This window comes from Terrapene carolina, unplaced genomic scaffold (assembly GCF_002925995.2).
Source record: "Terrapene carolina triunguis isolate 2854851 unplaced genomic scaffold, T_m_triunguis-2.0 Scaffold62, whole genome shotgun sequence".
NCBI lineage: Eukaryota > Metazoa > Chordata > Testudines > Emydidae > Terrapene > Terrapene triunguis.
Genome location: NW_020664413.1, coordinates 16628487 through 16649840, shown reverse-complemented (window position 1 = coordinate 16649840; position 21354 = coordinate 16628487). Strand labels below are relative to the sequence as shown.

The window sequence follows — 21354 nt, the reverse complement described above, 5'->3', positions numbered from 1 at the left end:
TGGACTCGGACTGTGGCACCGAGATCCCCATGGTACTCCCAATTGAAGGAGCCCCAGGACAGATCAAGGACCAGCCCCTCCGGTGGCTTCCTCCTCGTCTTCCCCTGATGAGGCACTCATGGGGCCTGCTAACCCTATACCCTGCAGTGATCTCAAACACCACCAGGAGCTTCTTAAGAAAATCGCCTCCAATCTGGACCTGGAGGTGGAGGAGTTCAAACAACCTACAGACCCCATTTTTGATATTTTGACAGCTGCGGCTGCAGCCAGGGTGGCTCTCCCCATGCACCAGGAGGTACTCAAGGTGGCAAAGGCACTCTGGCAGACCCCCGCTTCTCTGCCCTCAACTTCCAAGAGGGCAGAGAAGTATTACATGCCCGCAAAGGGCTACGATTATATGTACTTCTACCCCCCCCCCCCCCGGGTTCCCTGGTGGTTGCTGCTGCCAATGAGCGGGATAGGCAGGGCCCAGGCCAGTGCCACCCCAAAAAACAAGGAGGCAAAACTATGTGATGGGTTCCCCCCAGGGTGCCACCTGGAACTGCAGTACCACTGAGCCCTCTGACACACCAGCCTGGGCTCTCTCTCTCACTGTACTGCTGTGACAAGCTGCAGACCTGCTCCTGGTTCTTCACTCTCCAGACAAGAAGACTCCTGGAAACACCTGAGGAACAAAAACTGAATGGGGGGCGGGGGGGTGTTCCAGGTGGCACCCCAGGGGGAACCCATCACAAATGCTTGGACCTGTTCAGTAGAAAAGTTTATTCTACTGCGAGCCTCCAGTTGCGTATTGTAAACTAACAAGTGCTACTAGGGTGATACAACTTCAGCGTTTAGGACTCCATGATGCACTTCAAAGAGTCACTGCCCCAAGAAGTGCGTCAGGAGTTTGGGGCCACTGTGGAAGAGGGAAAGACCATGGCGAGGACCTCCCTCCAGACTGCCCTGGATGCGGTGGACTAGGCATCCAGGTCGATGGCATCGGAAGTCGCCATGAGGAGGGGCTCAGGGCTGCCGTCATCAGGGCTGTCACAAGAGGTCCAGCAATTAATGCGTGACTTTCCGTTCAAAGGGTCCTCGCCATTCTTGGACCAAACGGACACGAAGCTGCATGGAGTTAAAGACTCCAGAGCCACATTAAGATCCCTTGGCCTTTATACATCAGCAGCCTCGTGCAGGCGTTTTAGGCCTCAGCAGTCCCCTTGTTTCTCAGGTCCATCCAGGCACAAGACCAACTAGTGCAAAGGGAGAGGTTACAGGCGCCACCAGAGCCTACCAGCCTCTTCCTCTTCCTCCTCCCAGCAGAGTACTAGCAATGCGCCAAGCAGGCCTACTGCCCGGCGCTCCGGGACTGGGGGTGCATGGGGGACTAGGGGCCACGGGGAGGGGGTGGTGCACCCTGGGCTGCAGGGGGGAAGGGAGGGTGAGAGGGGGAGGGGCCGCGGGCTAGCCTCCCCCAACGACTCGTTCACCCGTCACCCATGGTAAAGGACCATTCGACAAGGGCACAGGTGTCTTCGGCGGACTTCCTGGCACAGGTGCTGATTTCAGGACATTTGCAGAGCTGCAATGTGGTCCTCGGTCCACATGTTTGCTGTCCATTATGCCATCACCCATCAAGCCAGGGATGATGCCAGTTTTGGCAGAGCTGTGTTACAATCCACTCACTTGTAAACTCCTAGCCCACCTCTGAGGGCACTGCTTGAGAGTCACCTGACATGGAATGGACATGAGCAAGCACTCGAAGAAGAAAAAAAACAGTTACTAACCCTCCGTAACTGTTGTTCTTCGAGATGTGTTGCTCATGTCCATTCCATGACCTGCCCTCCTTCCCCATGGCCAGAGTTGACAGCAAGAAGGAACTGAGAGGGCGCAGGGCCGGCGTCAACCCTTATACTGGTGCAATAGAGTCGGCCATACAGATACTGCTGGGAGAAAAGTCTTCAGCAACGGTGCATGCAGCATGCGCACACCTGACGTGGAATGGACATGAGCAACACATCTCGAAGAACAACAGTTACAGAAGTTTAGTAACCGTTTTATATGCTAGCATGTGCTCTTGGAGAATTGTTTTACCAAAAACCTCAACTATGATCAGGAACCACCACCACAATCCAGCAGCAAACTTTTCCAGGGTGAAAAATGAAAGTCACTAGTTGGACTTGAAATTGTATTTACTTATGTGACTAAGCCATCTTCCTCGGTGAAAATTAGAAGAAAAATATTTTCTATTTGATTTTTCAATCATTTTGGGAATATATATAATTAAAATTACATTTTTATGTATGGCAGTGGTTTGGGTTGTAAATGGTTTACAACTTACCAATCTTTCAGTTAAATAAAATACTAACAGCTCCTGTCCACCAGTAAGTGTTGGATCAAAGTTGTAGTCAAGGGTATTCTTTAAAATGTTCAAAAGGATAATTAAAATGTTTGTATTGGCAGAACATTCATAGATTCCAGAACCAGAAGGGACCATTGTGATCATCTAATCTGACCTCCTGTATAACACAGGCTTCCCCAAAATAATTCCTGCATAAAATCATATCTTTTAGAAAAACATCCAATATTGATTTAAAAATTGAAGTATTGGAGAATCCACCATTGACCCTTGGTAAATATTCTGAATGTCAGTAAAAATTATGACAGTGCATCATTTCAACCTGCAAACATAATATTGTTTTCTCCCAAGTTTCAGAAAACTAAGCAACTGGTGCCATATATGTAATGTCAGATCACCTTTTGAACAAAACAAATTAAGAAAACTCCCATTGGTATCCAAAGATGTTAGGGGTCAAAAATAAGTTTACTGATATTGTTTTTTTGAATTGTCATTTGGGGCATTGCTGTCACTGTTTCGTTCCAACTCTCTGCTGGTTTTCAGAGGGAGACATCTTCAGTTTAATGGACCTTTTCTTACAAACCTATCAATCTTCAAACCAGCTGTTTTATTTCAGAAGCAATTGAAATTTGGAACACTTGGATTCTGTTGCAAGTCTCAACATGAATGAAAGTTTTCTACTCTGTGAATTAAATAAACCATTTGTTTAAATGAACTGGGAAAACAAATTCCTTCGTATAACCCACATGGCTCTGCAGCAACATTTGAACCAAAAACCTTTACATCCTCACCACAGAGCTCTACTGCTGGAGCTGTAGAAATGAGTGTTATCCTCTGTATGGAGCTGCCACTAAAAGCAACACATACTTGGGCCATGGGTCATTCATATTCAAGATCTGGGTTCTAGTGCCAATTCTGCCAGAAGTGACCTTGTGCAAGTGAAGCTGTCAGTTGCTTTATTTGTAAAATGAGTATAATAATATTTGCCTCCCTCCTAGAGTGAATGGTATGAGGCCATATTCAGTTTGAAATACACAGAATATAAACAACAATCAGTAAAAGAGGGAAGATTAGAGCTCATAGCCTGCTGGTCTTCTGGTTCCCAGATTAATGGGTCTTCTCCTCAGCCAAAAGTGTATCTGGAGAGTGAGTCTCTATCTTGTGTACTGTGACATACTTTAGAGTTCTGCCTTTATTTTTCCCCAAGAGAGCTCTTTTTCTGATCAGTCAGTCATGAACAAGGCTTTGGCCTGCATGGACTTTAGGTGGCGGCTCACTTGTTGACAATCATCTGAGAAAGAACTTGCTCAGAGCACAGAGGAGGCACTGAGCACGCTTCACCACAGCATGTCCTGTCACCTGATTTAAAGTGGCATAGAGTCATTTTCTCCACTCAAGTAAAAATTCTAACAGTCGTCCCGTGTGCTATGCAGTACAGTTGAGTTAATAGCTCTCTGTTGTTTAATTTAGTGAAGTTGGTGCTTCAGATCTATTCAAAGATGATGTATTATATGTAGGTGAAGATGATGCTTAGAGGTAAAATTGTAATCCTCTTTAGTTGCAGTATAATACTATGAATCAGATTTCCTGAATTGGTAGTCACTGTGGTTTTACATCCACCGTGCAAATGCCTTATGAATTTCTTCTAATATTAGGAAACTAGATTGTTTCGGTAGCCATTGAAAAAAATTGGTACTTTTTCTATATTGTATTATGTTACAACTGTAAACAAAATTAAAAGACTTGGATTCCTTCAGGATTTAGTGAGTTTAACTAAATTGTCTGTATTGTGTCTCCAGGATGGAAAATCGCTGAACTGTAATTTTATTCCATTGGATATAAAATTGGATAATTGGGAGGATTTACCAGAGAATTTTCAGCAAAAACAAAATCGTTCATTGGTAAGAACAGTCTTTCAAATTTTACTATGAAAATAATGTAATGTTTAATTTGAACTTCTTTAATTTTTATAAATGGAGAATATTTTGTTACCCTGCCTTAAGTTTCAATTGCTGATTATATTTCCTCAATGCCGCCAGATTTTATAAATGTTGATGTGAATAATAAATGTGCGTTCTGTTACTTTGGCAAATTATCACGCCTCCTGTTACCATTTCTGTAGATAGAATCATCATCACATCAATTAGTTTCTCATTTACAGGATTAGTAAGTGATGTTCATAAGTTATCAAAATTGCATATCTTAAAGGTTACGTTTTAAGAGAGGCATACTGTGAGTTGAGAAAATATGCTTGACTGCGTCACACTTGTGATGTGCGTAGGCCGCAGAGTTCTCAGTGTGCTCTATGGTTACCCTCCTCTCTTAGTAAGACTGTTCAAATCAATGTAGAGCATGACATGCTGAGACTTGTAGTCTCTGTGTGAATTCTATTCTATAATGAAGATTACATCCAAAACATGACATTACAACTTTTAGGTTCAAAGTCAAGCCCTCAGAATTTAGGAAATGCCATTATTAAGGTTTCCCTGCAACATTGGAACCTTCATTTTTTTAAGCAGGGTTTTTTAATGCAATTTCCTAGCTTCTTAGAAAAGCAAATTAAAAATAACAAATTACATCATGTTTAATCCTATTGATTCCCTCATGGTTTATCACAAGGCTGGGACCTTTAAATCTACAGCACAGACCTCAACCAATTGAGCTAACTGAGTAACTGGTAGCAGTAGACGGTTCTATTATCCATGTAGATCAGCTATTGGGAAGGAAGAGAGACACATTTTGTCAGTGCTTTTCAGAGGTATTCGCTAGACAGTAGAGGAATGAAACTCAAGAATCCTGGCTTCAGTTTCAGGCTCTGGAGAGGCGTGTGTTTCTAGTGCTTATAGACCCTTCTTCTCCTGTCATCTTCTGCTCCTTCATCATTCTGAGTGTGAACTGAGGGAGATACATTCTGTAAAATGTTAACAAAATAAATTAAAAAGAACATTGATTCACATCTCCACTGAAATGTCCAATTTCATTGCGTTCTTCCATGCTGCTCCAGCTAAGTGGGAGAGAAATCCTTACATGTACTCATTTTCATTTATTCACAAAAATAAGGATGAGGGAAGAAAATTAGGAGGAAAGGAAAATCATTATGATAGCCTACATATTCGGTTCTGAAGGCCTGTTTCTGCATAAGGTTTAAGTCACACCTGGAATAATCTAGTCCCCGAAGTGGATGTTTTTTTCACATAGCATAACCAGCTCATGGTTTAGTACAAAATGCTCTTTCAACTTGACTATAGTTATGCCATTCACCTCTAGTACTGAAACTAGGCAATCTGCATCACAGATCTAGCACTGGTGGGGTTTTTTTAAGTGAGACATGGGTTGTATCTGTGAACCTGATTACAGACTTTGTTCAGCTCGCTTTACTGAGCCACAACTCCCAATTGAGAGCAATGGAAGTTTTGCTTGAATAAGAAAGGCTGAACAGAGTTGTCCATGTTCAAACATCTGTCTACATTTTTATGCTACCTTAGGAAGGGTTTGCCAGTACAGCTATACCAGCAAACCCTTCTAGTGGAGATGCAGTTATATTGGCAAAAGAGTTCTTTTGCCAGTACAGTTAAAATCTGCTCCCTAAACAATACAAGCTATATCAGCAAAAGAATTTTGTGCGAGCACATCTGTGTCTATACTTGGACTTTGCCATCATAGCTACATTGAATAAATGTCTGATTTTTTCCCCCCTCTCTTGCCCCCAACCTCCCTCCTAATTTACATAGCTATATAGGCAAATATTTTAAGTTTAGATCAGGCCCAAGTCTTAAAGTTTCAGCAGAACCTTTGAAGCTCATATCAGAAATGATTACATCGCAGAAAAGAACATCTTACAGCAAGCAAACTTTTTTCCAGTTGCCAAATCATTTTAAATATAATAATCTAAAACATTTCAGTGTAATTAAGTATTTTTGTTTAATACCCGTGCTGTTGACCACTTGACCTTCTCTGTGCCAGATTCAGAGGTTTGTGAGAGAATGGAGTAGTCTAACAGCCATGAAGCAGAAAATTATCAGAAAAAGCGGCCGTACTATTTGTAGCCCTATTCTTGCTGCAGAAGAGATTTCTAAACAGCAGGCCAGGCTGAGCAGCACCAAAAGGTATGTGTTTTTACTTTCATTCCTTCTTCTTTTGTATTCGTTTCTGCAGGAGGTCCAAAGTTTTTTATGTAATGTTCAGTGGAATCATGTTGAGATAATCAACTGAACATTAAGGGATAACTTGTCTTATAGTGAAAAAATTAGGCATTTTGTGTGCATTTGTGCAAATCTGTTAGAACAGAACACACTGCCTGACTCTCTTTCACTATGAGTCCAGTTCAGCAGATATTTTGTTTCTGAAGGTTTCTGCAGCTTTAAACATCCAGAGACTGCTAGAGATTCCTGAGAATCTTTCATTTGTATTATTAAAATACCATTTATTGGCTTCCACATTTCATTTGTATTATTATTGTTGTTGTTATTTATTATTAATTTAAGCACCAGCTGTGTGCTTAGAGCTTTAAAAGGCACATCGGAAGGCATACTATTCTCCTGAAGAGATTACAATCTGTTTAGATGATACAAAATATCCTGGGAGACAAGTTTCTATCCTCAAGCATTTATTTATTTACTTATGTTAGTGTTTTGGCAATGTGTGGATAATAGTTTTTGTTTGTTTTGTTTGTGTTTTAGTTGATTGGTTTTTATTTTGTTGTTGACATCAGCTAGGGTTTTGTAGGAGTTGGTTTTATGCCTTCCTTGCTCTCAGGCTTGTTCTGTGTAGACATAGCATTTTTTCTTGAAGAGCCATATGGAAAGGTGGCCAACAGTAACCAAATCAGCTGAAAACTCTTCAGATATTAACTTTTCTTTTTCTGTTTGGCAGTAGGTCAAATTAAGGAATCCGCTGTAAAACTGTAGTCTTGGTGCTTTAAAAGTTTTCATGTCCTGCTGGAAGGGAATGTCTCTCTGCCCAAAGGAGCTATTCCCCTGCTCCATTTTTTCCATCTCCTTCTATCCTCCTTTAACATTTCAACAAAATCATATTTGTGCCTTCATCTCTTGTCTTTCCTCTGGTAAATCCCTCCTTTATTTTCTTTAGGTCCCAGTAGTCCAGATTTCAGTCTGTCCAAAATACATCATCTTGTTTCTCCAGGCTTAGAAGCAGGAATAAATTATTACTTATATTTTTTCATAATCCAGAGTCTCCTTCTATACTTTCTCAGCCTCACCTCTTCCTTAGTTGATTTCCTATCCTCCTCGAATGCCAGGTTTTTTCAGTATTTATTATTGCTTTCCTTCCTATGTGTAAGGTGCCCAGTCAGTGGTAAAATCGAAATTTACCTCTCCTCTGCCTCCTTTCTTGGGCTACATATACACTATAACCAGAGGTATCATTTGCAGCTCATGTAAACGTGCCAGTGCTAGCTTTTTCATCTCACTAAAAGTAGCAGTGAGGCTGCAGTGGCACAGATTGTACATGCTCATCCGACCTATCATGGTATGTACTCACATTGCTAGCCCATGCTGGAGCGTGTGTTGCCACATCCACATTTCTATTTTTAGTGAGCTATCTAGATTAAAGCTAGTGCAGGTATGTCCACATGAACAGCAAATTACACCTCTGATTGCAGTGTGGATGTAGCCTCAGTCTCTGATAACATCACTGTCCTCCCTGACATGGGGCTCATAACTGAGTGTTGTAATTAGACTTTTCTCATACATACATCTGGGCTCTCTCACCAACATATATCTATAACTTGTTGTCTTCTCTTAATCTGCTAAATCCCTCCCCCACGCCTCAACAGGATTGTGATGGTCAGTAGGAATTCCTGTAAGTATATAGAGCAGTTTGTAATTTCAGGCTTGCAAAACAAGTATAAATCAGCAAATAGTAGTAATAAGTAGAGTGTTGTATTTTTTAACCATGGATTGTTTCATTATATAACATGTAAAAGAGGAATCTAAAAGGAATTCGTCACTGTTTTAGAATAACCAGAATGGCATTTATTGATTTATAGAGATGGTGAGTGGGGATTAATGTGATTGGGTATTAGCATAAATAGGGCCAGATTAATGCATAGGCAAACTAGGCACATGCTTAAAGCCCAACCTGAGCAGCAGTGCAACCCCATGCACCAGGTCACACAATGCCATTCATTCAGATTTGGCCCGGCTGACTTCTGCGACTCCCCCATTATGACAGAGGGGCAGCTAAGCCAAACCTGAGTGGGCAGTGGAGCGGCTAGTGCTGCTCCTGCATCAGGATTCCCCCAACCTCCATGCATCTGCCTGACTTCACCCCGCTTTCAGCAGCCGTGTCCTCTCTGCTTTGCCCGCAAGACTCGTTCAGCAACAATCTCTAGACTGGCTAAAAATACAGGGAGCAGCCAGGAGAGGGGTGGCAGGGAGCTCTGCGAGGGCAGACATGAGATGGCTAATAGGGCAGTGTCCCTGCAGCAGAAGCCAGTCACTGACTGACCTGAATAGAAGAGGGTTAACTAAGCAACATCCATGCTGTGAGAGCTGGACTTGCTTGTATGAATAGATTACTAGTGTAGCTGTGATGGCCAGGGCAGGGTTAATATAAATGCATCCCTACCACAGAAGCATCTTGTTTGGCTGGCTGTTAGAGGGGCCCAGAAGTGTATGCTTGCCTAAGGCCTGGCCCTGACCATTAGTTAGTTAGGTTGATTAATAATTATATCTTAAGAGTGACCAAAGCATGGGGGGCTATTGAATTTTAACAGAGCTTAATTTAAAAGAATAGGGATGATCTTACAATAAAAATACAAAGGAAATTGAGCAAATTCAAAGATAAACTAATTTTGCCAGAACTCTTTCCTGGCTTCCAACGCTTCTCATATTCTCTCCCAAATAGTACCTTTTCCAAAACAAACAAAACCAAAAAACCCTGGAATATCAGTGATGGTTCACTCAAGTGAAACAGGCTTTACATTGTTTTCTTATTACTTTTTATAATTACATGTCATGGACAATAACTCATTATCTCTTGGCAGCACAACAGAGAGGTGGCTGGTTTTTTAAAAGAAATCTTACCTAATGTGGAAAAGCTGAATGAGTAAAATACATTTTCCAAACTGTACTCATGCCAGGTTTAGGAAGTAAAAAATATTTGGAGGGGATTTTCTACATCAGTATTGCTGCAGGTGACACGAATGTTCTCTAAAGAAGTATTCAGTTGTCTGCAGTACAATTCAGGGGAAAAAAGAATACTGAAACAACTTGTAATAATTCCAGATATGTGACAAAAGAAGATGTTGCTGTAGCCTCACTCAGCAAAGCTAACAGCAGTGGGGGCAGCGTATGCTTGGTCACAAAGGAAGCTGCGTTTTACTTGAAAAATGAAGGTACTTCTGCTGGGGAAACAAATGGCCATTCTACAAAGTAAGTTTGTTAATGTTAATAAAAAAGACAAAATAGCCACAATACAGTGATTAAACTAGTTTTTCCCAAAATTATTTTTACTTTATGTAATGAAATTATAGGGTACTAGGGCTTATGTTAATATGATGCATGGCTTAAGATTGAAGGCATTTACCTTGTGCTGATGAACTAAATCTTATTTCCTATAATGATTTAGATTATGTATGTTAGCTAGCACATTTGTCAGTGGACAGCTGAGTTTCTTAGTATGAAAGAAGAAAAAAATTGTATGATCAGGGAAATAGAGAGTTTACACACAAACAAGCCTGTGAGGTTGACTGCAAACAGCTTAGAGACACAAAGAGTATGTCTGCTCTTTGAGCTGGGGGTGTGATTCCCCTCTCAAGGAGACTCCTTGCACTAGTTCTGATTGAGCTAGCACGTTAAAAATATTGGTAGCTGAGGCAGCAAGAGTAGCAGGAAGGCGTTTTAGAAATCTGGTCCTAAAAAATACAATTCAAGTGGGCTATTTGCATTGTGCAGTGACCAACCAAAGCAGCATGAGTTTTCATTGAAGTTGCTGCTTTTCATGATAAAAGAAACCTAATAGTTGATATTGAGTATTTAAGTATTGTGTACTGACCCTGATGAAGTCCAGTCTTATTAAATAATTGCTTCTCGTCCTTATCACAGGTTACTTTTAAAAGATGAGAAAGTTTCCCCTGTTCTTAATGCAGACTCAGTTCAGGCTGAAGTTATTGAAGGTCCTGCCTTATACAAAGGATATTTACAGGCTGTAGATAATAAAGGAAATCCACTTTGTCTTAGCTGCCAAAAACCAACAGTTCATCTCGATCAACATTGCAAATCTATTGCTTGGGAAACACGATTTTGTTCTCTTAAATGCCAGGAAGACTTCTTAATTCGCTCTAGTCAGAGTTACCTGAGGAGTAAAGTATTTGAAGTCGAACATGGTGTTTGTCAGCTTTGCAATCTCAATGCCCAGGAACTCTACCTTAGCATCAAAAATGCCCCTAAGAGTCAACGTAAGAATCTTCTGGAGAGTTCTTGGATGTCTCAGCTTCCATTAGGACAGGTAATGGCAATGGTATTTAAGCAGTAACATAAATAGTGTATTTCTGTGGTAGGTGGTGGTTATGCTCCTCAAGTCATTTTAAAAGGTAAGTGGCTGAAAGCAAATGTTTATCAATCAAAAGAGTAGAAAAATGTACAACAAATGCACTACTTGGGGTGGACGCTTCTACCCCATAATCCCTAACAGCAACAAAAAAGAGGGAATAATTAAAAAAAAAAAAAAGTCCTAAAAACAGAAAACCCTACCCCAAGCAGAATTTTAATTCCAAAAAGGGAGAAGTGCCAGATGATTCCATGAAGTCCACTAGGGACTTGACTGTTGCTATAGATTTTACATCGAAGGTGCTGTAGTACAGTGATGAGTGATATTATAAAAGCCCTAAGATAGGTAGATACTTTTAAATTCTATTTAATAACTAATGCAGTAAGATATAAGAGTTTACTGGTTATTACTTCTACCATATGAAAATCTTCTTTAACATAGTGTTTCAATTCTTTAATACAGTAGAACCTCAGAGTTACGAACATTTTGGTTATTCTTTCAAAAGTTTACAACTGAACATTGACTTAATACAGCTTTGAAACTTTATTATGAAAAATGCTGCTTTTAACCATCTTAATTTAAATGAAACAAGCACAGAAACAATTTCCTTACTTTGTCACATCTTTTTTTTTTTAAACTTTCCCTTCCCTTTATGTTTTTTAGTAGTTTGTTTAATACAATACTGTACTGTATTTCCCCCCCCACACACATTTTTTGGTTGTTGTTGTCTCTGATGCTGCCTGATTGCATACTTCTGGTTCCAAACGAGGTGTGTGGTTGTCTGGTTAGTTCATAACACTGGTGTTTGTAACTCTGAGATTCTACTATACATGTATCCTAAGGGGCATAGTATTGTTGAATTGAAGACGGAGTGTGTTGGTGTAAAGCAGTGGTTCTCAAATTTATTTGATTGGACCTTTCTTTGTGTCTGTAGTCATTTATGGCCCCCCACAAACACACAAGTACATGTACCACACCCAGCTCTAAAGGCAGCGCGGAGAGCGGTGGCTGCTGGCCAGGTTCCCAGCTCTGAAGGCAGCGCAGCGCCAGCACAGAAGTAAGGGCGGTAATGTGAAAAGAGATATTTGTCAATATCACTTTTCACAGCAGACTTAGCACCTCATTGCCACCCTTACTTCTGTGCTGCTGTCACGCTGGGGCTGACAGTTGGGGTCACGCTGCCTCCAGGTGAGGGATTTGGGGGGGCAGGGGAGAGAGCCCGAACCTGGGCTGCCTCCCAGTGAGGGTTTGGGGGCTGGGGAAGGAGAGCCCAAGCCCAAATGGTGGGGCTCCAGCTGTCCACTTCCTGGGTGTTCAAGGACCTTCTGCGTGACCCCAGCCACCTGGGGCTGACAGCAAGAGCTCTTAAAATAATAATAATAATAAAGCACACAGCTGGTGGTTTTTTTGACACATTCCCACGTCTCCCTTGGGAGGCCCATCCCATAGTTTGAGAACCACTGGGGTAGATTATCATGATGGTAGTAGGCTAATGTTTAGAGACTGCTGCTGTTAGGTGTGAGTGTTGCTTTAACTTATATTTTCCTTTTGAATCTTTGCCTTGTGAGGAAGTACATGTGAGCACTTAACACTAAGTTAAGTTGTTTTGTGTGGGAATTTCCTCTTTTTTCAAAATATAACTTACATAAATATACAGGATGAGAACTCAGGGCTAAAGACTAAAGAGCTGGAGAGAGGAATTATCTGGGTAGTATAGCAGCAGAGTCAGTCAGATAGTCACATCTCATCTATTTAAAAAGGAACATGCCTGATGAGTAAGCTCTGACCTACACTCCAGCTTCCTCAGGTTGTGACTCAAAACTCTGTATGTGAAGCTGCCCTGTAGCCTGAGAAGCTTTGAGCACCGACTGACAAAACTTTGGGCATCAGATTTCCCTACAAAGTATAAGGTTTCAAATACAGCAGAAATATTATTGTTTTACCTCTTTCAAATAATTTCATAACTTGTATTAATTTGTAGACTAAAATGGAAATTGTAGCATTAAAAACAATTGTCTTACCATGAACTGCCGAAATAATGATTATTCTTCCATCTAGCTTTAGAAGTTTAATATGTTATTTTATTGAAAATAAATACATCTGTGTTCATTTTGATTGGCTGCTGCTTAACAAATAACTCTTATATGAAAAATATATTTACAAATTGAAAATAAATTAACATTCTTTAAATGGAAGTACAGGATCTGTCCAATTGGAACTGCTTAACAATGAAGAAAAATGAGGTGTTTTTTTAAAAAAGCAGAGCATTGCATTACATGCTTCATCTAATTATAAGTTATATAATAAGGATAGCTTCATTCACCACTGAAATGCAGCTATTTTTGGCTTACAACATGGCAACACCAGCAACACACCGTTAGTTTATGACAGGAAGTGAAGAATGCCCCATCCAATTAAAGCAACAAGAGATCAGGTATTGTTGAACCCTACTGGAAGTTGGCCAGGACACTAGTTCAGATGCCTCCTATTATTTCAAAATGTTCATTAAAGTCTTAACGATAATGGGATGTCATTTCTGCATCTCCTCAAAATACACTTATAGTAACACCCTTCCTCCATGTTCATGATGGGTCATTGCTTCAGCATTGATTCAAAGGGAATAGTGCCATTTGGCACCTACTGAATAAACACCACGTCAGAGATCAAAGTTTAAATGTGGTGAACTCTACCAGTGCCCATTCAAACTTATGAAAAATTCAGAAAGGAATAGTAACATTTGGCATTAGCCATCAGCATTTACAACACATTCCTGGTCTTACATGGTTGCTTTTGATGGCCTTTAGTTCAAGAACAGCACTGTATGACTTAAAACATTTGAAGATATAAAGAGTAAAATAAGTGAGTTCAAATCACAAAGACCAAGTAGTCTCTTTTCTTTACATTCTTTATACAGACACTACTATGTTGTTTACTGTTCACCTCCATGTTACATTAAAATTACAATAGTCCTAAGCCTTTTTGAAAGCTTTATTAGGGTTGTAATGTTTCACTGTGCTCTTCACTAGAAGACCCATCAACAAAACTGAAACTTTACATCTAAATATAGTAAAAACATTAAACAGTCACAGTCAATATCTGCTTATTTGTGAATTGCCAAGTTTATGATGGTATTTTGACTTTTTTATTTTGTAAGTGACAAGATTGAAAGTGCATCATTTTTTCTTACTCTGACATTTGTTTTTAGTACTGACACCTGCCATTAATAAAACAGATATTAAGGATATATTGCTTGTGTCAGTCAGAAACAAAAATCCTTAATTTCTGTTCTGCATCTTTTCTCAGTTTTCTTTTTTATAATTCTGTAAATGAACACAGATGCATTAGGATATTCCTATTGGGTCCTGTATTTTAGCACTTGCTCTAATGTATCAAACTACAGTGCACTTGGTGAAAATAAGATTTCTAAAAATATAACTCCTGGTTGCTTGTTAGAAGTAAAAAAATAAAAAAATTGCTAAGACCGAATTTTTTCCTTCTCTCAATGAAAGCTATAAAAAGCTATCTTCACGTATTGTTTTCTCTGTTGTTCTTACTGTATAAGCATGATTGAGGAATGTATGACACAATTTCCTCAGTTCAGAGTTGACTGTTTAAAATGTCTGATGCTATGTCCTTTGTTTACTGCAGTTAAATGAAATTATAACAAACCCAACAGAAGGCCAGTTCTGGCAGGTGGATCATATCAAACCAGTTTATAGTGGAGGAGGACAGTGCTCTCTGGAAAATCTTCAAACTCTATGTACAGTTTGTCATAAGGAGGTCAGTATAAATCAACTCATAATCCCCTGAATGTGTAAGTAAATACATAATTTATGGACGTGTCAGTGAAAAATTCTACAGCCATAATTTTCAAAAATAACTAGATGGCTTCTTGGTCACCAAACTTGATACACTTTAAAGGAGCCAGATTTTCTGAGGATTAGGTGCTCAGCACTTTCTGAAAACCAGTGCTTTTTTATAAATGTCTCAGTTATGCTCCCAAATTGCTAATTGCTTTTCAAAATATTGGCTCAAGTGTATAAGCACTACATATATGCTATAATATATTCCTACCTGATCCCCCGATATGACCTGCAATGGGTTCAAATCCTGTTTGTTGAAAGTTCTTGATATAAAACTGCCAAAAGCATTACTTTATATCAGTTCTCCATAATGGGTACAGTAGAAGCTGCTTCTTTCTTCACCTCTTGAGGAGGACTTAATAGGATACTTTTCGCATAAGTGATAATTTAGGCTATGTATTCACTTCAAGCGAGGAGTGTGATTCCCCTGCTCTCATATATGTGCTTGCGCTAGCTCTCATCAAGCTAGTGCAAGTATAAATAGTAGTGTAGCCACAGTAGCACAGGTAGTGACAATGGAAGCATGGCTTAGCCATGCCAAGTACAGACACACCAGTTTCAAGTGAGTTTGTACTTGGCATGGCAAAGCCATGCCTCCACTGCCGCTGTCCATGCTACCATGGCTATGCTACTATTTATATTCATGCTAGCTCTCAACAGAGGAGGAGTTCAGGGCCAAACAGCACAAATAGCTTAGAAAGTAATATTTGCAATTTTAGGCACTAGGATTTTACAGCACCCTGATCACTTTACACTTATGAACATTAAAATAAGTTATTTTTGATCTCTATAGTGCAGCTAGTTACAGTCATACTTTCTGCGGTCATGCAGAGTTTAAACATGGGAAGTATACAGGGCAGAGCTGATTTAAGTGTCAGGTAATGCAGTTAATTTCAGTGGTGTACACTTATAATTTATTTTTTCTGACTAATTTAAAATAAAAAGCTATCAGAGGGCCTTCCATCTAAGGCCATGATCCTACAGTTGTAACTGGGTGGGTGCATCCTTGTGCCTGTGTAGAGCCCCACTGAAGTCAGATGATGTCATGTAAGATAGACAGAGATGTTCCTGGACCTCTCATCACCTCCCCCTAAAGCATCAGCCCACATTTCCTGTTTCTGTGTAACTGTAATTCCGCTGACCTTGCAACCAGTGAACATAGTACATTGGAAAATGAATGAAGTGAGTTTCATTGTTCTTTAGAAATATAAGTAAAATAAACTGTCAAAGGCAAAAATAATCAACAGTAATAATCACAATTAGTAACCCTTACTTAGTTTGCTTTACAGTGGTAGCCTTAGACACACACTCTGTTGGGAGTAGTAAATTAAGTTTTCAGGAACTCAATAAAGCCCCTAATTTTTATCCAAAGATTAGGAGTTTTCTTGTTTGTTTTTCTTTGCAAATAATAGTATTAAGATTGTAAAAGTTGGACAAAAATACTATGTGCTTAAGACCTATGTGCTGTGAATAATCAAAATAATAAGTAATTTGGTTATCCTGTTTTTTAGAAAGTAAAATATGTGTGTACAGTGACTAGCACAGTGGGGTCGTGGTCTATTAGTAGGGTTCCTGGTACTACAAACAATAATCTGCAAAAATAAAAATATTACACCAGAAATACTATATCCTCAGTCCTAGATACTGATTTCCCCAAATAAAGAGGTTGGGTGCATTTCAGTGTAGTTATAATGTTAATTTAAGTTGTCTTTTTCACTCCTTTAGTAGGTTCTTGAAGTGCAGTTTCCTAGAGGTTGCTGGTATATACTCAAGGTGTCACACCAGCAGGTACTCTGCAAGTGATCTTGCAACCACATTTGAACAGGTTGGAGTATGCAGACTTCCTTTAGGGGTAACAGTCTTTCCCTAGTATTAAGTGTAAGATAAATAGTAAAAAGAAGGCATTATAAAAATTCCCAGTGTGGGTTTGGGAACAGCATACATGCTCCAAGTTGTGCAACGCTGGGTATACATCAGCAGCATATACATGGTAGAATGGTACATTCAGTGCATGTGAAAGTTGTTAGGTTTTTACCAGTGGAGATAGAAGCTGAAGTCCTTTCTGCTGCACTGCTTCTCTCTTCATTTATCACTAATGGGTAATGCCTCACATCTATTGAATTCAGAGGTGGTCCAATGTTGTTGTTGCTGGAAGCTCCAAGATTAAGCCCTGCCCTTCAGCTCAGGTCACCAAAATGTCTTCCTTCAGCAGCGGAACAAGCTGGTAGTTCAGTTTCTCCTGACCATTTTGTTTTATAACTTGAATTTTTATTCATTTGCATGGAACAGCAACTTCATTTCAGCTCATTCTCCTGAGCTTGTGGAATCAATTGAGTGTTGAGGCTCTAACCGTCAGGTTTCACTCGTACAGTACCTCTAGGGAGCTCCCTTTGCCCTGCTCACTACCCCCATGACAGCAAAGAAGCCCTACAAACATCAAGCCAAGTCTGAGGAGTTTATAGGCAGTTTTTCAGGCGCCTCATAGGGTGAGTTGTGCCCTTCTGCTGCAAGCCACTGACCCTTGCTTTGCCAGGGTTACATGTTTGAGAAAGCAAGCTCTGCTCTGCTGCCATAAGCCATTAGCCCTTGCTCTGGCAGGACAAGGGCCTTGAGTCACACTGGCATGCTAGGGCCACACTCCCTATCCAAAGCTGTAACTCCACCATGGAAGGCGTGACCAGGAACATGAAGATTTCCAAGGAGATTAGGACCCCTAACAGCCTGCTCAGGGCCAAGGCTTGCAAACTCCAGAGGCTCCAGGTCCCAAAAGGACAAAAGCAAGTATTCATTCATGAGGAATTAATCTGTATTATTAGTGAGCAAGTGATGTAAAAATACAGTTTTAAATTATTTCTCCTTTGCCTTCCCACCAATGAGTGTATGTTTGCTGGGGCTCTCCACTTGTACAGGGGCTCTAATAGTGCTCTGTATCATGATTACTGTATGAGGCACATGTGTTCAGCATGTCTGGGATGAGATGCCTGTGATTTCTGTGAAGCCCTTTCTCGGGCAGCAGTGTAATGGGAATTGTGCCTGTCTGGCTTTCAGTCACAGACTCTCGGTCTTCCAAGAATCTGAAAGATGAGAAGTGATTTCTTTCTGTCCCTTTTCCTCTCCAGGAGCTGGCTCCACATTAAAGCGTAAGGAGAGCACTTTAGGCAGTCTGTGTCCACAAGAGAGGCACAGGAAGTCTCGGTGCCCCACACAACTACATCAACAGCTCTCTACCTTAAGTTCCTAAAACTTAACTTCCCCCTTAAGTTAGCCCCCAGTGAAAAACACAGTCACCTTTTCAGAAGGGGACTTCCTTCCAAAAGATCCCTTAGGCCATAAGAGTGAGTATACCATACAGATTTCAAAATCTCCAACATATGAAGTCCACACAACAGTTGTTCCCTGTTCATCTCATCCTATCCAAAATGCCAAGGCCTTAGAACCTCAAAGATACTGCAAGCAAGATGTTAAAATCCTGCACCAGTTAGCATGCTAGGCATCTGGGAAACCACGGACTGAGGGAATCAAGGCTTCCTCTACAAGGAAGGTCCTTTGTGGTATCATAGGAAGAAAGTATGTGAACCCCATCCTAGGAAGATTGCAAAGGAATTTCCAGTCTTCTACAGAGGCATGCTACTAGGTTGGTTCCCAAATAATTCCTTAAATTACAAAGCTTTTGTAATGGGGGGGTATGTCTATTTCTGCCTGTTGTTCTCCAATAGTAATAGTAATAATAATAATAATTCTGCTTATCCTTCCTCTCTGTAAATCTGTGATTCACTGCTCACTAATTCCCAGTTATTCTGAACGAGGAGAGAAGCTCTGCAACAGAATGAGAAATTTCTTACCTGATCATTTTCTTTCTGATCAAGCTTCTCTCCTCATTCAGCCCACCCTGATTGGTAAATTACTGCAATGCAATTTGTAATAAATTTTCTCTAAAAAGAGACAAGCATATAATTGCCTTAAAGTTAGTTGATATCACTGCAAGTTGTTGCCCTACTGCTAATAATCGGTTGCTGAAGTGTTGCTACAATTTTGGAAGAACTCTGCTGGTGGCTTGAACTGAAGAGTTGTGCTTAGTCCTCAAGCCTCCAGCAACAACACTGGACTACCTGCAAAGTCCACCGATGGAAGGCATTATCCATTTGTTATGAACGAGGAGAGAAGCTGCTAGCAGAAAATTCCCAGATAGGATATTTCTCATTGTTTTTGTAGAGGATGAATAGCATCATTGGAAGCTTCTGCATGCTGTGTTGTTAACATGTCTCTGTTCTACCTAACCTGGAGGGAGGAGAGTATCAGTGGGGATGAAAGGATCATGTAATAATGTGATGTTAGTAAACTTCAAAGCAACCTGTTTGATTTTTGGCACCACTGCTGAGAAAGACAGTAAGGATGTTTGTTACTGCCAATTGCAGTGATGTTTTTAATGTAGACACTTATCTACTAAGAATTGGACTAGGACTACCAAACTTATTTTGCACAGGTAAGTAAATAACCATCAAATGGTAGTAATTTTAGAAAAAGCTTTAAAAGATGCTGCCTTTTAAGGTAAATGAGTCTCTTTCACTAATGCAGGTGTACTATGAATAAAAAGTAAGATACAGGCACAGATCATCTTTAAAAATATAAAATGTATGTAAAGTGATTCTCTAATCCACCTTGGAACCATATATTACGGTGTTCTAATCCTGGCTCTCCCACTGACTTGCCATGTGACTTGGTGCTAGCCATTTGTCTTGTGTTTGTTTATCCATGTCGGGAAAGAAATAATACATGTATCAGTCCTCACAAAACTCCCTATAAGAACATTTATTTTCACAGCACTGATGTACACGGCTGCCTGACTGCTAAATACTAAATACTACTTGACGGCAATGCACCCTTTTGGTGGACAGGGTTATGAACATCAGGGCCTGCAACATACTTCAATAGTCACCTTCAACAGTTAGGTGGCTAAAATCTCTTAAATAGAACCTGTAAATTTAGATTATCATAATTTCTCCAAATTGGTCTCCAAATTCTACCACATGAGTGCCTTGCAGAAGAAATTAATGTAACTCTTTTATAAATAGACTGACATTTTGGTGACTTATAGTAGAAATAGCAAATTCCAAATACGTTTTTTTCTTTAATCCGTCAATTAACAAGTATATCAGACTTCAAGATTCTAGTTTTAAAAAAGCACATGAAGAGTTTTACTCCAGTAAGTAAGACTGATGTCCTTCTTGTGATCTCTAATAGAAAAATCAGTGTTCACATTTGATCTTTCTTCTGTACTCAGTACCTCGTAAAGAAATGAGTGTGCCAAATTGGAAGACTTTAGTTCAACAAGAACTTGAGTTGTCACCCTGTTACAAGCATCTATATTTAAAATAATGGGATAAGTGTTACAACATGTTTGATCTAACATGAGACTCCAATTCTTTAACAATCAAGATAAACTCAAATGTTGAATACAGTTGCTAAGTAATTTGTAATATATTCAGACACATCTGTCTTTCTTTTCAGAGAACTGCTAAACAAGCCAAGGAAAGAAGCCAGATGAAAAGACATTCTTTAGCTTCAAAATATGGATCTGATATCACAAAATTTTTTGTAAAGATGTGAGTAGGATATAGCATCATATACTACTGATGTGAAATGCAAATGTGTTTAGTTGTAATATTTCAGAACTGTTATGTATGTGCACAGGTTTGGTTTGGCACTGATGCAGAATTCTGAATCTTTACAGTCTAATTCGTTTAAAAGAGTAACTTCTGATAAATCTTACTCAGTCAAAACCAAGGCTAGGGAAAGAAATTATCATTCTATTTCATAATTGCTTCAGTATTTCTGGGGTGTCAGCAAAACACATCATCATATTGTTATCATATACCATGACAGTTTCTTCACTAGATGGATCAATAGCTTTAAAACTAAATATCCTGGGTTTTGTTGTCATAAGTCAGAAACTTAATGTTGTTTCAGCATATGTTATTTGACCTATTTTTTTCTACTGTATTACTGTTTCCAAATTAGATTATGTGTAACTACACCTTTCAGAAACTGGTGAGGCTCTACTGGAATGTTTATTGGCTTTGCATTGTTCTGGCATACTAGCGGCAAACATCTTACAGTAAAGATGGCTTTGCTTAAATCATAATTTGGTGTCTTTGGTTCCGACATTAGAATTATTTTTAAAATACAGAAATAGACAAATGTTCCCTAAATGAAGTAAGGGAGGAAGGTTTTTACTTTTCTATTTTTCTATTTCTATTTTTCAATACTTGGGAGATGTTCTGATACTAAAGTGATAGTGAACGTATGAGTACCTAGATTGATAACTGTGAGTGTCATTGTTGGGGAACTGAGTTTGGATTGAGTTTATTTTCAGCAATTATTTTGGCTACAGAATAAAAGGGAAGTGGCAACAGTTTAATTGTCAGAATTACTTGAAGCTTACTGCCTATACTAACTGCATTTCTACTTCATTTTTCAAAACAAATGTACTGACTGCTGTTTTCATGGGCGGTATAGTACATTAGATGGTCAGTATTTCAAAATATGACTGAGTCTAACTGAACCTGAAACTGAATTGAATACACGTGACAGAGAACACTGTATTTCCTAAAGGAGCTTGTTTTTTATTAGATAAAATAA

At 39.6% G+C, this 21354-nt stretch overlaps 1 protein-coding gene across 2 annotated transcripts in view; it reads left to right on the top strand.

The window, feature by feature from the left end:
• The window catches only part of ZRANB3 (zinc finger RANBP2-type containing 3), a 124172-nt gene extending 103213 nt beyond the window's left edge, over positions 1-20959 (top strand). For both annotated transcript variants that reach the window (XM_026647429.2, XM_026647431.2), the window contains 6 exons: positions 4141-4242; positions 6305-6447; positions 9589-9735; positions 10408-10810; positions 14501-14632; positions 20224-20959. In XM_026647429.2, coding sequence (XP_026503214.1) covers positions 4141-4242; positions 6305-6447; positions 9589-9735; positions 10408-10810; positions 14501-14632; positions 20224-20322 — 1026 coding nt within the window. In that variant the 3' untranslated portion in view covers positions 20323-20959. The remainder of the gene's footprint in view (positions 1-4140; positions 4243-6304; positions 6448-9588; positions 9736-10407; positions 10811-14500; positions 14633-20223) is intronic.
• Positions 20960-21354: the final 395 nt, after the last annotated feature.